Raw genomic sequence first — 15,252 nt, forward strand, 5'->3', positions numbered from 1 at the left:
TCACAGCAATGGTTCTGAAAGGGCACGTCGGGGAGGAGGCGGGGTGCTCATGGGAGGCCCAGGCGCGAACCCCAGCCATATAGGCATAAAGCAAGAACACGGAGAATGACACCAAATGCTTGCAAATGAAACATACTCTAAATAAACACTTTTATTGGGGACACCTGTTGTTGGGATCTGAGGAATTGGGGTTTAGTTTTTTGCCATGGTCTCCTGAATCCAGGGCATGAATTCGATGACATGGGCAAACATGTTAGGCAAGTTGGTTTGGCATTTGGAACCTCCCATGCTCGTGACGCCCACCAGGATCCAGGGGCCATTCTTCCGGCAGACCAGGGGACCGCCAGAGTCGCCCTGTGGAAAGAGAAAGGACCTTTTTAAGTAAGTCTTTAAGGGATGCCAGGACCATGGTCTGTCCGACCTGGTCAAGTCATATGTCAAGGAATATCAGGGTGACCTTTTATTCCAGCACCAGAAACTCCATCTGTCAAGTACAGCCCAGTTCTACCTCCTTCTATGGACGGTTGGGGCTGTGGTCTGTCAGTGGGCTGGAAAATCTAGCCCAGAGGAGCGTGCGGGAGTCTATCTCCCCGGACATCACCCTTAAGCCTGACCAGGGCCAGTCATCTGCTGGGCATGCGTAAGTGCTGGTCCTGGCTTCCCTGGGCATCGGGCGAGGGCTGAGGATAAAGGGATTATGGGGCAAGGAGGGGCCCTGCAGCCTGACCAGTGGGGACACATAAGTAAGGGGGTGGGCTGAAAACAACAACATACGCTGCAGATGGAGGTACCGTTGGCCCCAGCACAGACAAGCCTGTCTTTGATCTTGCGCCAGTACTTAATGCACTGTTGGTGGGACAAGAGGGGCATGTAGGCCTGTTGCAGCTTCCTGGTTTGTTCTAGAGAAATAAAGAGGGTAAGACAGTTAGCGTAACTCGCACTCCTAACTGACCCCTGATGGAAGAGGGTACCACAGAGCTGCCCTCTTCCTTCAGAGCTGCCAGGATGCAGGGGCCTGAGCTCAGCACCTCCATTAGACCTTAGATGCCTCAGTGGACACAGGCCTTGTGACTCCCTCCCAGCCGGGCTGACTTTGCTCCATGCACAGTTGAGGAAATAAGCCCTGCCTGTCCAGCCTGGTGTGGCCTGGATCCTGCCAACCTGGGTGTGAGGGCACAGGGACAGCATGGTCCCCCAGGGAAGAAGACTGACATCCTTCTGATAGGAGACCCCATTCTGGGGGTCCCCACTGCACCTTCCTGGCAGCTGCTCTCTGGTGGGAGGATCAACTGGGCAGCCCTGGCCTGGGCAGGAAGACCCAGGATGCTAGAGAAGACCATTTGGCAGAGTCAGCTTTGGGGCAGGGACACCAGGCTAGACTCTCGGGACCCCAAACTAGCCATGGTCTCCTGACTTCCAGCCAGGTCTGAATGGTGGCCGACCCCTGCCCTCTCAGGCCTGGGGGAACTTCCAATGCTGCTGGGGTCTCTGTGGACAGGTGCAGGTGGTGAGTGAGGCAGGGCCTGCTGGGACTGAGCTGTGTCTAGAGAACCTGACCATTCAAGGACATCATGAACCTCATGTCCATGAGCATTTGCTCAGGTTTTCATTATGAAGGTTGTAATAAAGAAACAGATATATTTATGACACTGAAAAATCCCAAAAGAGAGACTTTGGTGTCCCACCTGCTGCTCAGGCACTCTGACCCCGGACCCACCCCCTGGATGACAGGCTATGGTACTCACTCTTGGACAGACCCCAGCCTGTGGTGCTGCACATGGTCCCAGGAGGGATCTCATCTGCAGATTTGGGCAGGCACACGGAGGAAACCGTCTTAGAGAAGTTGGCGGGCGTGGCTAGCTTCACCAGGGCGATGTCATTGAAGTTTGACTCATCCGCAGGTTTCCTGAAAACCTGTGAGTGAGGCCAAGAGGTGGAGTGAGGTCTGGGATCCAACAGGTACTTCAGGTGTGACTAGCCAAATGCCTTAAGGTGCCCATTCAGGGGACACACCAAGGGAGTCCAGGGAGAATCTGAGGCCCAATCTGGTGGGCTCTTGTCTCAGCCAGCTGAAGAGGTTTCTATCTACTGCTGTTGCCCCACCTCTCAGTCATCTCCCGGGCTGGTGGGTAGGGGCTGGCATACCTGGGCAATCTTCAGGATCTGGGCATTGTTCCTTTCTGTGTTCAGGTCAACAATCCCAGCCACAACCCGGGCAGCTGGGCTAGAAGAAGCAGATGGGGTGAGAAGGAGGGTGTGTGCCCAGATCTCCCACTGCCCCAACAACATTCCCTGAACTTACTTAACACGGCAGTGGGCAGCGGTGATCACCCACTTCTCATTGAGCAGGGAGCCCCCACAGAAATGGAAGCCAGAGGTGGTCTGGGAAGAACAGGGAAGAGTCAGCGATGGCAGGACACCATGTGCATTAAACTGTGAAGGAGCACCTCACTGGGCTGCGCCCCTGTGTGACCCCACTTAGGCGCATACTCCCCCTCACCTGCAGGGACACCTGCCAGGGCCAGGCACCAGGGAGAGCGTCCTTTCCATTCACGATCCTGTTTGTGTTGCTCCCTTCAGGGCGAATAGAAGGGACACCACAGCCTGGTGGGGGCAGAGGGAGGCTGAGTAGGGTAAGGTCTGTCAGTCTGCAGAGACCTGGCTTCTTCCTCATGTGGCACACACTGCCACCTCTCTTCCCTACCACCTTAATCTTCAGTTTCAGGACCCCCACACAGAGTCTGCTAGCCCAGTCACCCTCCCAGGGATGCAGAGGGACAAGCAGCTCCATCTAGGTCATCCTGACCAGACAAGCAGAAAGAGGCTGAAGAATCAGGCTTCCCTGCCCCCCTATGTCCAGACCTTTGGACACTCCCAGGCTCATTTCCCCAAGAAAACAGGAGCAAACACCGCCCACCTCATAGACAAAGCTCTCCCGTGAGACTGATGGGGTGAAGGGCTATGGAATTTTATTTTGAGAGTCAGAAATCCACAGGGAATCGCCCCTCTAGCACTTTGCCAGAGTGTGAGCTGGACCTGTTGACATGGCTGGATATTGCGTTCTGGAGATTTCAGGAAACTTCATTGCAAAAAAATGTAAGGTTATTAATTGTCAAATAAAAGAAGGACTTTGACTTCCCACCATAAAAAGACACATCAAAGAAACAGATTGCCTGGAGCAAGGGCGACACGCAGGTCCCTTGACATGTGCAGACACATTTGCTGGGTCAGGACACAGGATCCTCAGCAGCTCCCAGGGGTGTGAGAACTTGGCCACAGGAAGAAAGGGGGGCAGGCCATGGTGCCAGCAGGCCATGGACAGCCAGGCTGTCCCCAGGGTCCCCCAGGCCTTGCTCCAGGCAGCACCTGCCCCTGCCCCTGGGGACAGGGACATGGCCCTGCCACTTCCTCAGGCTGGTGTCTCCAAACATGTCGTCTCCTCATCTTGTCTTACCAGAACAGAAAAACCAATAGAAGGAGCTGTGAGGGGCTCACCCTGCAGAGGCTTCATAGTAATGGAGTAGGGGGCCGGGTCCCCTATGCTGGTGGAGACTGAAATCTCACAGGAGTGGGGCCAGCAGGTGTGACAGGGACGGGCAGGAAATACAGGGAGGAGCTTCCCCCACTGAGCCCTGGTTCTGGTTATAAACAGGGAGTGAGGGTGTGAAGCTGCACAGAAGTGACAGGCAGGGGCTCAGCAGAGGCCCCTTCCCAGGAGTGGGGGTGGGTGGGTGGAGCAGGGAGCTGCTGAGCCTAGTGTGGGTGTCAGAGAATCCCTAGGGAAAATCTGAGGGTAGATACATGGATGTTGTATTACTATTTTGTTAACTGGAAACAAACTGCTTAGCAAGTGCCAGGCATTACATAGAATTCCCAGGTAGAATAATGGGGTTCTCTTGTCACCACCCCAACTGTGCCCACAGCATCATAATCAAGCCACTTCTGCAGCTTCTGTAATTTTCTAAGCCTTGTGCAGGGTGTTAGGGGTGCCCTCCCTGTAAATTCAGGTTAACAGTTTACACTTAAGGCCCAAGGGAGCAGGGACGTTGTGCAGCTCTCCCCCTTGGTCTGGACCCCAAACAGAAATACTTAGTCCCATTGACTGGGACTTGGTGCCCAGTAACTAGGGGGTTGGGGAGATCCTCCCCAACCCCTCTCAGAATAATAGCCCCCAACACCCCTGATACTCACCAAGAGTGGTTCCCACCAGGGCGAAGCAGGAGAGAAGCCAAAGGAAGGCCATGGTGCCGCAGTCAGGGAGGGTGGCGCAGCCTGCTCTGGGGGCCCTTTTACATCCCCTGGGAGCCCCAAGCCCCACCCTGGCCCTCTGGCCTTCCCTGACCTGAGGGCCCCCCTCCCAGGACCTGGGGATCTAGGTGATAAGATGCCACCTTATCACCAACTAGTGTTGGCTTGTCTCTCAGGCTGGGATACAGGCCAGTTCTTGGAGAAGGGCAGCTGGCTGGCCAACTAGCATCCTGATCAACTTGGCAACTCCTGGTTTAAAGAATCCAGCTGTTTGGAACTGGATTTCCTGGACCCCAAACAGAAATACTTAGGCCCGTTGACTGGGACTTGGTGCCCAGTAACTAGGGGTTGGGGAGATCCTGGGGGGCAGGTGGGTAGATCCTGGGGGGCATCATGGGGGGGCAGGTGCTCAGCAAAAAGTCATCTACAAGGGACCTTCACCCAGGTGATCTGGTCACCCAGAGCTGTGTGTCTAGGAGTTCAATTTTACCATAGATCACAGAGTTGAGAATTTCAGGGTGCTTCTGTGCCTGCTCTAGAAAATTCCTGAGGCAAGACAAATCCATGAGGCTCAGTTCCCTGCTTGGAACCTCAGAACCAGCCCAAACAAGCGGCTCCAAGCACACAGGGAGGCCCTACCCAGCTCTCAAGTGAATTCTTGCTTCTTTGAGAATGCACAGAAGTAGTCATTGCTTAGAGTTTTGGTTTCTTATCAGTGAGGATTTGAGCCTCACTTATGGCCACTGATGACACAGAAAGATCAGGATCGATGTCAGGAACAAGAAGGAGAGGACAAGAAGGCCAGGTATAGGAATGTGCCGGGAGGCTCCTGCCCTCAGTGGGGCCACAGGACCTCCGCCTCCCGGGCAGGACCCTCTCTCCCTGGCTCTGTCCCTTTGGATCCCAGGCACCCATGTGGACAGAGCACCCCTGCCCTCGGGATCCAGAACAGTGAGAGAGACACTCACCAAGTAAGAACATCACGTGACAGGTCCCCCCAAGTGGGGGGCTTCTGCAGGCAGTGTCGGGGCTCCCTGGGGAGAGACCCCCTGGGAGAACTGAATCTTCCAAGACCTCGGCCTGTGCTCACCTGGGAGAAGTGGGTCAGAGGGAGCAGGTGGCTCCTGGGCTCAGGACAGTGACCCCAGTAGGAGCTTCTGGGGTGGGACATGTGAGGATTCAAGGAGACTGGTGCCCCTGGACAGGCAGGAAGCGCAGGCCTGTCCCTCTGCTCCCTCTGCACTTCCCCATCCTGCTGTCGCTTCCAGCCTGTGTCATCCACGGAGCCCCCTCAGGGACACAGAAATGAGCCGCCCCCAAGGGGGGGATTCAAACCGGGGGAGCTGCCAGCTGAGGGAGGGTGAGCCACAGCAGAGAGGAAGGCACGAGAGCAGAGGAGGGGCAGAGCCTGTGAGGGAAATCAGGGATGGAACATCAGTCCTTAATCTTCAGTGGAAACATACTCAGTTTTAACCGCCAGTTCAAAAATGGAGAGAGATGAGGATGAAATGAATCAACAGGACTCCTTTGAAAAGAAACTTACAAAAACTAATCCCAAATGGTGAACTGCTTTCTCTTCTGTGAAGAAGTGAGCATTTTGGACTTCATCTTGTTAGAGCCTGTGAGCTGGGGCTTGTCAGGACACAGGGAGGAGATGGAGGACAGATAGATCCCTCGCTTCCCTGCTTGCCCTGGATTCCAGAGCATGTGTCTGCAGGGAGCAGCCTTATCTGCAAGGCTCTGGGGAAGTGGGGACCAGTGTTTTAGCCAGGAGGAGAGCCCGAAACCACTGACATATCAAGGACAAGAAAACACTAAGTCAGGACTGGCGTGGTTCCCTGGAGGCCTGTGGGGACATCCCCATGGCACTCTCTTCTGGTGGCTACGGGTGTTTCTGGTAAGAAAGAAGCACTGTCATCGGCACAGAGAGAAGTGGGGAGCGTGCAGCCCACCAGACATGCTCCAACTCAGGACCAGAATGTGGGGGCCCCCTCAGCAAGCCAGTTAACGAGACCCTGGCCGGTGGTAGGTTGTTCACAAATCAGGACAGACCCTGGATTTAAGATGGGACTTTTGGCTTCATGTGCTTTTCAGCAATAACAAGGACCTGGAAACTTTACATTTGAAAAAACTTGGGTATCTAAAACCACTTTTTCAAATGGCTTCCCTGGGCACTGAGCAAGGGTTGAGAGCAAGGGGATTATGAGGCAAGGCGTGACCCTTGCAGCCTTTGAGACAGGACAGAGCAGAGAGAGCCTGGGCAGAGCCAGGTCACACCCTGGAGACGGTGACACCATTGGGCCCGCACGGATCGCGTCACCCGTAACATCACTGCCCCAGTACTTCTGGCACGCGGGCAGGAGGGGCAGGAGGGTGTGCTGCAGCTTGTCAGAAACTGTGGCTGTAAGAGCAGGGAGGCCAGGAAGAGGTCAGGGCCACACATCCAATAGTCCACCCTCGCTGGGAGAGACCGAGGGTCCCTGAGGGCTGCCCTCCTAGGCACTCAGTGTCAACGGGGTGCTGAACCTGAGACGTGTACCTCCTTACTTCTTAGGAACCTCAGTGGTACCCAATCCTTGTGGTTCTACTTGGAGCTGATTTTGCTCTAAGGGCAGTTGCCATAACAAGCTTGGTGTGGCCTGGGTCCTGCCAAACTAAGTAGGGGGGGCACAGGGGGAGGGTCTTCCCCCCAGGGAAGGGGAATAACATTCCCTTCAGTCCTTCTGACTGGAGACCGCACTCTGGGGTGACAGGGAGCTCCCTCCCTGCTGCCCCTTCCTGGCGGCTGCTGTCCTGGGGACCAGCGGGGTAGCCCTGGCCTGGGCAGAAGACTCAGGATGCTGAGACCATCAGACAGAACCGGGCCTGGGTAGAGGACACCGGTTGGACTTGCAGGTTCCCAAACCCATCCGGGACCCCTGAACCTCCAACAGGTCTGGAAGGCATCTGCACCCTGATTTCTCCTGAAAATCAGGTTAACTGTCTGGGCTTGAGGCTCAGGGTACAGTGCAGGGACTCAGAACTCTCCTTGGTCTCCCCTCCATAACCCTGCCATAACCCCACTGCACCCTATGATGGGGCCTGATTGAGAACTGCTGGGTCAGCGCCCTCCTCAATCTTCACCCAGGCCTACTGGCCCCAGACCTTGAAAGCAAAGGTGTCCCTAACCAGGGTGAAGCAGGAGAGAAGCCAGAGGAAGGCCATGGTGCTGTAGTCAGGGAGAGGTGGGGTCACACGCTCTAGGTCCCCTTTTACATTTCCTGGCGCCCCAGGCCCTGCCCAGGGCCTCTAGATCTTCCCTGGGCTGAGCAACACCCTCCCTGCTGTCATCTAAAGGTAGGTTTTAAGGTGCCACTAAACTTTCCTAGCCGAATTCTCAGCCTGGGACACACCGCACTTGGACAAGGGCAATTGCCTGGTCCACAAACTCCCATCAGTCTTGGGGTAACCTGGGTCAAAGAATCCCGCCTTGTCTGAACTGAGAGGCCCTGGGTCCATCATGGAGATGGCAGGTGCTCAGCAAAAACTCATCTACAAGGGAGCCTCAACAGGTGTTCTGGGTCACCCAGAGGTGAGCATCCAGGACTCAATTCCAACACACACCCAGGATTTCAGACTATTTCTCTATCTGCTCAGGAAAACTCCCCAAGGCAAAGGAAACACATAAATCTCAGTTCCCTACAGAATGGGCCTCGGAACCAGCCCAGACACAAAGGTCAGAGCATGTAAGGACACGAAGGGATCACCCTGCTCATCCAAATTCCCTTGATCTGTGATAATTCATAATTTACAAAGTAGTCTTTACCTATTAAATGAGGATTTGATTCACACCATAAATATCCCATTAAGGACACAGAAAGCTCAGGGCTGATGTCAGGAACAGGAGGACAGCACAGGAAGGCCAGGAGTAGGGATGGGCCCGGGAGGCTCCTACCCTAAGTGGGGCCACAGGACCTCAGCCTCTGGGGCAGGCCCTGTTCTAGGTTCTAGATCCATGAGAGAGACACTAGCCAAGTAAGAACATTCCATGACAGGTCCCCAATGCGGAGAGGCTGCTGATGTCAGTGTCCAGGCCTCACTGGTGAGAAGACCCCGTGGGAGAAGTGAACATTCTCTAAGGCCTAAACCCTGTGCTCACCTGGGGAGAAGCAGGTCAGAGTGAGCAGGGCAGCCAACTCTGTAGATGTTACTTCTATCTGTGTTTTATTTCCCATGTGTAAAGTGTAAAGGTATAGAAAATCTATATTTTTATGTGAAACACAACTTATAGTATATGTTCACTGTCCTGTTTCTGATTTGACATTGTATTTTCAGCATTTATCCAGATCAGTGAGAGTCACGCCCTGCCCTGGCAGCCCAGAGGACTGTGAGCAAATGGCTCCCCGTGGTGCCTTCTTCATGAGAAAGCCCCATGGAATTGGGAGCCCCTCTTGGGCTGGTCAGGAACAGCGCCCCAGCTCCTGCTTGGGGCCAGAGGGCAGCACTGGTCAGTGAGGAGGGACAGTGGTCATGGACAGTGTCTGACAGTGTCTGACCTACGTGACATGGGCACCAGGGAGGAGCTGACGTGGACACGCCGGCTGGAGTTGGAGGTCCCAGGGAGGACAGACAGAGAAGCAGCTGGAATATGCCTCGGTCCCCTCTGGGTGGTTTCCACAGAGGCACAGGCCTGGTCACACTGCCTTCTGTCCTCTCTCCATCTGGCTGGAGCCCAGACAGGATCCTGGGGGCCTGGCCATCTGGAGGCAGGGGGAGCAGCCAGCGTGTGTGGGTACAGCGGGCAGGGCCAGGAGGGGTCCCAAGGCTGCCCTGGGGTGCTGCCCCGCCCGGCCCCCACCTTGGATTCTGTCTCGGGGAAGCAGAGCTCCCTCTCCTTGAGGCCTCGGCAGGTGGAGCTGGGTCTCCTGGTCCTGGGCTGGAGCAGCCTTTTAGGACACCGGCTACGAGTTTTCTGCTGATAGTTTAGAAAGATCTGCTGCAGCCGGAATGATGAAATCATAGAATCTCAGTGTATCTTTTCCTTACTATTTTATGGTCTGTATTTTAGTATTTTTTAAACTTGATGCCTCTTAATACTTTCTAGAGATATCCCACCCCCACCATTATCCATCTACCAGAGCCAACTTCACTTTATCTGTGAGAACAGTCCAGCAGATTTTGCATTTTTGACAGTTTGATGTATTCAAAATGGGGATGAATAGGTAAAATTGGCCTTTTCTTTAATCTACAGGGAGACTATAAACTTTTTCAAAAGTTGACAAACCATTTTATGTTTCTTTTTCAATTAACTTTGTCCATTCTCCATTACCACAGTCAAATTTTCCCTCTAGTGTGTCTGGGGAGTTACCTCTCTGACTTGTTCTCTTGCTCAACTCTCAGAGACACAGGGTCATCTCTGTTGTTTTCCCCATGTAGGACTCTGTTCTTTCTCTCAAATAATTGCATTTCTGAGGAACTGTAACCATAGCTGATCACACTCAAAGTTTTGTTGGCCTGTGATTTTTTAAAAAAGATTTATTTATTTATGCATTAAAGAGCTGGGGTGTGGGCCAGAAGTGCTGGAGGTGGGGGGTGGGATGTGAGAGGATTCACCAGAGACAGAGTGGGGAGCAGAATAGGCAGATTGACTGAAATACACCACTGAGGGGAGCAGCGGGCGAGACAGGAGAGGTCTGCTGTGCCATGAGTGTCACCTCCCTGGCCGGGGATTGAACTCATGCTGCAGTGGTTGCTGATAGCTTCATAGTGCTGAGACTTAACCCCTTGTGCCACCAGGGAGGCCCTGGCCTTTGATGTTTTAACTCAATTTTGTTTCAGAGTTAAATCACCTCAGTGTGGGGGACATTCTCTGACAGGGACCAGGCTCCTGGGGCCTTGACCCTCATCTGTGGGGAAGTTCAAGCAGCCACATTTCAGGGGACAGAGAGGGTGGGCCAGCAGCTCTGAGCTACCTGGTTATGAAGCTTTGGTTATGAAGTTTTACAGCCTAGGGGTGTCCTGGCTGAGTGTCACCCAGCTTTGAACATTAGGACTCCCATTTCTGGGCAGGGAAGATACTGAAATAGTGACATTTGCACCTAATCTCTTTTCCCCATTCCAAGCAGGGAGCAAAATCTTTCCTATTTCCCTTTACTCAGAGCAGTATCAGGCAGCCTGAAGGCTCTGATTCTGGGCCTGTTGTGACAATGCACTCCAGTGACAGAACCTGGACATCTGTGTCCCTGGAATCCAGAAAGGGGAGGGGGAGCATCCCCACCAGTGAGGCCCAAGAGGCCCAGGAGACCAGGGCACAACCTGCATATTTAAGAACTAGTTTTCACTCCAGGAAGTTCCCTTTGGCCCATCTAGCCCCTCCTCCAATCCAGAACCTGAGTTTATTGCCGGCAGGGAGTAGGGGGATCTCTCTGTGTCAAAGAGCACAGCCACAGCCACTTCCCCCTCCACCCATATGAGGACCCCATGCAGGTCTCCCCACACCAGCCCTCAGGGGCGCAGCTCTGTCATCAAAGCCTGTGGAGGCACTGAGGGTGGAGCCCGCCTTCCTTTCATTGGTAGCAGCTGTGGTGACCCCCCTGGCTGACCTCAAGCAGCCACTTTGTGACCCTGAGGAGAAAGGGATCCTGACCCAGAGCTGTGTCCACCACCATTAGAACAAGTCTCTGCTGGGGGCAAAAGCAAGTCCCTGATGAGTGTCTCTGTCAACCCTACATTTTATTGCAAAAACATAGGAGAGAGAAATAACCACAGGAGGAGCTTCCTCTCCAGGCCCCTTCGCCACTCACAGGCACCAGCATCTGACCCTCGGGAGCAGGGCGGCAGGGGACCAGCCCTGGCAACTTGTGGTGACAGAGAGATGGGGAGACACTCGTGTGCCAGCCGGCAGAGAGCCCGGGAAGGAACTAGGGCAACTCGGTGAAGACACAGGAGATCCCAGAGGATGCCTAAAAGCAAGATTCCCCAGTGGTCCAGAGGGCAGGGCCTTCAGCTTTATCCCCAGGCAGGTCCCTGATTAAACAGATCCCTGCAATACTTCCTTCTCTAAACTCACCTCCCTTGTTCTGTTTCCCTCCTGGAGGTTTGCCCCTTTCTACAGACTCCGTAGCTCCTCTGCCATGGGTCCCGTCTGTGCGTGGGGATCCATGTGCGCGTGGGGACCTTCCTCTTCTGCTGGGCTCCTGTGTCAGGTGCAGCCTGTGCACCCGGAGGGCTGGGAAGGGAGTGCCTCCTCCCAACACCACCAGAGACACGCTGGACAGCACAGCGCAGTTGCACTGCGGGGGAGCAGGGAAGGCTCCAGGGCCCTGTGGGAAGGTCTCAGGCCTGCAAGATACCGAGTCCTGGCAAAGGGGTTGATTCCCTCACAGGCAGTGCCCTCAGGAAGCCCGTCCAAGTGACACCCCCTGCCCTTGCTTTCTGTCCTTCAAATATTGCCACCGACTGGCACACACCTGCCCAACACAAACCCACCTGGCACCGGGACTGCTTCCACACTTGTCCTCTGCTCATACAGGTGGGTACCAGGATGCTCATTAGCCTCCTGAGACACCCCTCAGCCCGGGCTGTACAGGGGCCCAGGATCCTAGGTGATTTCAGAGGCCCGTGGTGCCTGAGGTGCCAGCTGAGCCCTGAGCACCCAGAGACTCTCAACACTTTGTTCCACCAGCAGCAGAAACAGAAGCAGCCAGAACTAGGACGGACCCAGTTCTTTCAGGATATACCTTACCCGTGTTAGGAAGGCCCACCCCAGTTCAATACCTCTCCAGAAGACCTTACCCCCAGTGGAGCCCCACCCATCACTGGAGTAGAGACCATCTCAGACAACAGGGTCCCTCCAGGAGTTCACTGCTGGACGTGCCCTGCCCCCTCCCCAGAGATGACACCCAGGACAGACATGTCCACACAACACTGACCTCCCTGCACCCCAGAGGGAGAAGCAGCCACCACGGGACCCACATGTTAGAATACACGCCCTGGTCTCTCCATCGCTCATCTACGTCCAGGGATGGAGCCTTCCAGCTGGGGCAAAGTCTGTGGGCTGGATGAGGCTGCTGCTGTGTATTATTATGGGATGGGCTGCTCTCACCTACTAGATGGGCACTGCTGGTCAGGACCTGCCCCTGATGGACCCGACCTGCTCCCCAGGCTATGGAGGCCCCACCATGACGGGGCCCTGTCTCACAGGGCACGGCAGGGGAAGCCCCTGACATTGGGCATTTTAACTGTCAGCCAAGGGCCTGTTTTCAGCTTGATTGCCTAGGAATCCTCTTCAAAGACAGTGGTAGAGAAAAAACAACCCCAGCCACAGGACTAGATGAGACCCGGCCTAAATTCTGCCTTAAAATGTGAGATAAATACCAAAGAAAGACCAATAAGGAAAGACAGATCTGTTGACATTAAAGTTAGGAGTAGAAAGCCAAGAGTAAAAACCGTGACATATTTATACCAAAGACACCCAGACCTTGTGTGCACAGGGGCCAGGAATGTGGGTTGACAGTAGGTGGAGTTGCCCACCTAAAGCCTGAGCTAACACTGCCCTGCCTTCCAGCATATTCCACGGCAGGGCCCCTTGTCCTACCTGAAAACTGTTTTGAGGTGTCCAGGGCCGCATGGGCTGCATCCTTGACTGTATTAATGGTTGCCTTGGGGCAAGACTGCCCCCTGGTGGCCATAAATGAAAGGCCACATCTAGTTTTTCAGCCCCTCTGGCGTCCTACTCAGGGGGAGGCTGGGCCTCCTCATCCCTAAGCAGCAGGGAATGCTGACTACTGTCAGGGCCTTTCCCCTGGAGTGTGCGCCGTTGTCACTACACTCCGGAGGCTATTAGAACTGCTCAGGGTCTCCTCCTCATCATTACTTGATTGGAGATGTGGGTAGGGCTTAGAATTACCTTGCTAATATGTTCCTGTTTCTGCAGGTGGGGGAGAACCCCATTTTGAGAACCCCTTTCCAGGAGTAGGTGCTCTGCATTTGGGATGCTCCTGCCCAGGGAGCTCACGAGCCAGTTGGAGACGTTCCCGGCAACAGGTACCTCCAATGGAGAGGGGTGGGCTTCTAACTGGGGCCAAGACAGGGGCCCTGTGGGAGCCAGAAGGAAGGCGCATGAACTAAGTTAAATAATGAGGAGTAATGATACAGATTTGGGGTGCCACACAATGCCAGGTTGTTTATTGAGGCAACTTAGGCTTTTGCTCAAGGCCCAATTTCCTTATATCACTGGATTGGGGTCCCTGAGAGGCACCTCTATTCTGTCCCAGAACTTCCAGGCCCCAGGAACCAGCCTCACTCTGCAGGCCCCGCCCCTCCTAATGGTACCTGTATCCACCTGATGTCCTCTCTTGTACACCGCACACCGCCCCCCGCAGCTACTCCCACCTCCCTGGCTCCAGGAGAGGAGCCTCCTGCTCCTGCTCAGCATCCCGCGTACCCTGGGGGATGAGGCATCTTCTGGGCTCCTGGAACACTCCTCAGGGGCCTTCTGCCATGCCCCCTGAGCCTTGCAGCTCCCACACAGGCACTGCCTTTCTCTCTCCTGGGTGAGTCCCCTGCTGCTCTCCCTGCTTCTAGGAGCCACCCACTCCCTGCTTCCAAATCCTCAATGCTCCAGCCTCCACTTTCCTGTTCTGCCCCCTACTGACCCCCAATCTCCAAACCTGCTCCCACTGAGCCTTCTGGATTCTACACCATTATGTACCAAAAGCTTCATTGTGCTCAGTAGCAGTCCCCCACGACACCATCCTTATAGCGGCTCCCTCCCTCCAGTTCTTAAACTCTGGACATACAATGCCCACTAGTGAATTCCCTTCCAACCAGATGCCACCCAGTCGTCCGGTGGAGTCTCACCACCTTCACTCTCACCTTGCGATGGTGCCTTCCCTGCCCACAGCAAAGGGTCCTCAAAGCGAGCTGCCAGCCAAGGTCCAACTCTGGAACCCCATCCAGCACCAGCTTTCTGGGGCCCAGTCTCTGTGCCAAGGTGTAGGGTAAGTGAATTGGTCAGGCCTTTACGCTGCTGGCCTCTGTGGCTATCACCCACAGCTTTGATTGTGCTAGTGCAGGAGGCGCTTGGGAGAGTGGGCCCGGGGCACGCACACCTGATTATGGACACCTGGAGTATGGTGTGGGCATGCGTAAGTGGGTGCACCTGAGCCTAGAGGCGGAGAGTCTGTCACTCAGAGAACAGCTGCAGCTACTGGAGAAAGCTCTGAGAGGACAAGCTACGGCTGTGAGAGGAAAAAACGTCAGAGAAAGTCCAGAGGAAAGTTGTATAGATTCTCAGGGTGCCCAAGTTGCAGTCTCCCTGCTGGCTTGTTGCACCTGGGTACTATTAAAAAACCTGTGGGGATAATGCCAAGGGCTCCAAGTTTCTCTTTGAAGCTGCCTGAGCTGATGGTGACCCTACCTGGCCTGGGATGGTTGCTAACACAAGGCCTCAGCTCCAGGCCTTGGGAAGCAGCCAACATGTGAAGATCAGCAGCAGGGAGTGCATGGGGGAGCTCCTGGCTCCCACACCCTGAGGGGAAGGAGGGGCGCAGGGGGACACAGCCAGGAACTGGGCTCCAGGACTCAGCTTTGGTGAGCAGATGGGCCTTTAACCCACTGACCAATCAGGGGTTGGGCTGGCCAGAGAGGAGGCTCGGCCTTGGTCTAGGGGATACTTTTCAAATCCACAATATACTCAAATGGCCAATAATCACACGCCCTTGTGATTGATGCCAATGCCAGGAGCATTTTCTAAGAAACTTAGCTGAGGATGAGCTTTGGGATCCAACACGGCTAATGGCCATCTGCAGAGGAGTAGAGCCTCCTCAAATATAATGGAGGGCCCGTGCACTCAGTGAGGCTGCTGGAGAGATTATTACACAAGTGTTCTAGCAAGGATATGAAAATCTATTTACACTGGGAAAGCAAAGAAATGTATTTGATTTCATTAATTATACCAGTAAAGGTAATGATAATATTACTTACTATTTTCTATAACAGAGGATAAAGCAAACACATAATTAT

General features: G+C 54.4%; 1 protein-coding gene across 1 annotated transcript; it reads right to left on the minus strand.

Annotated features, from left to right (window-relative positions):
• Positions 1-145: 145 nt before the first annotated feature.
• Positions 146-4,243, minus strand: LOC119250369 (chymotrypsinogen 2-like). The gene is made up of 7 exons (XM_037518107.1): positions 4,192-4,243; positions 2,501-2,604; positions 2,303-2,382; positions 2,146-2,224; positions 1,746-1,914; positions 775-899; positions 146-354 (listed from the first exon to the last, which is right to left on the minus strand). The coding sequence occupies exons 1-7, from the start codon at positions 4,241-4,243 to the stop codon at positions 193-195; spliced, it is 771 nt and encodes a 256-aa protein (XP_037374004.1). The 3' UTR covers positions 146-192.
• Positions 4,244-15,252: the final 11,009 nt, after the last annotated feature.

Source organism: Talpa occidentalis, unplaced genomic scaffold, assembly GCF_014898055.3.
Source record: "Talpa occidentalis isolate TD23 unplaced genomic scaffold, MPIMG_talOcc4v2.1 talOcc4.17, whole genome shotgun sequence".
In the NCBI taxonomy this organism is placed as follows: domain Eukaryota; kingdom Metazoa; phylum Chordata; class Mammalia; order Eulipotyphla; family Talpidae; genus Talpa; species Talpa occidentalis.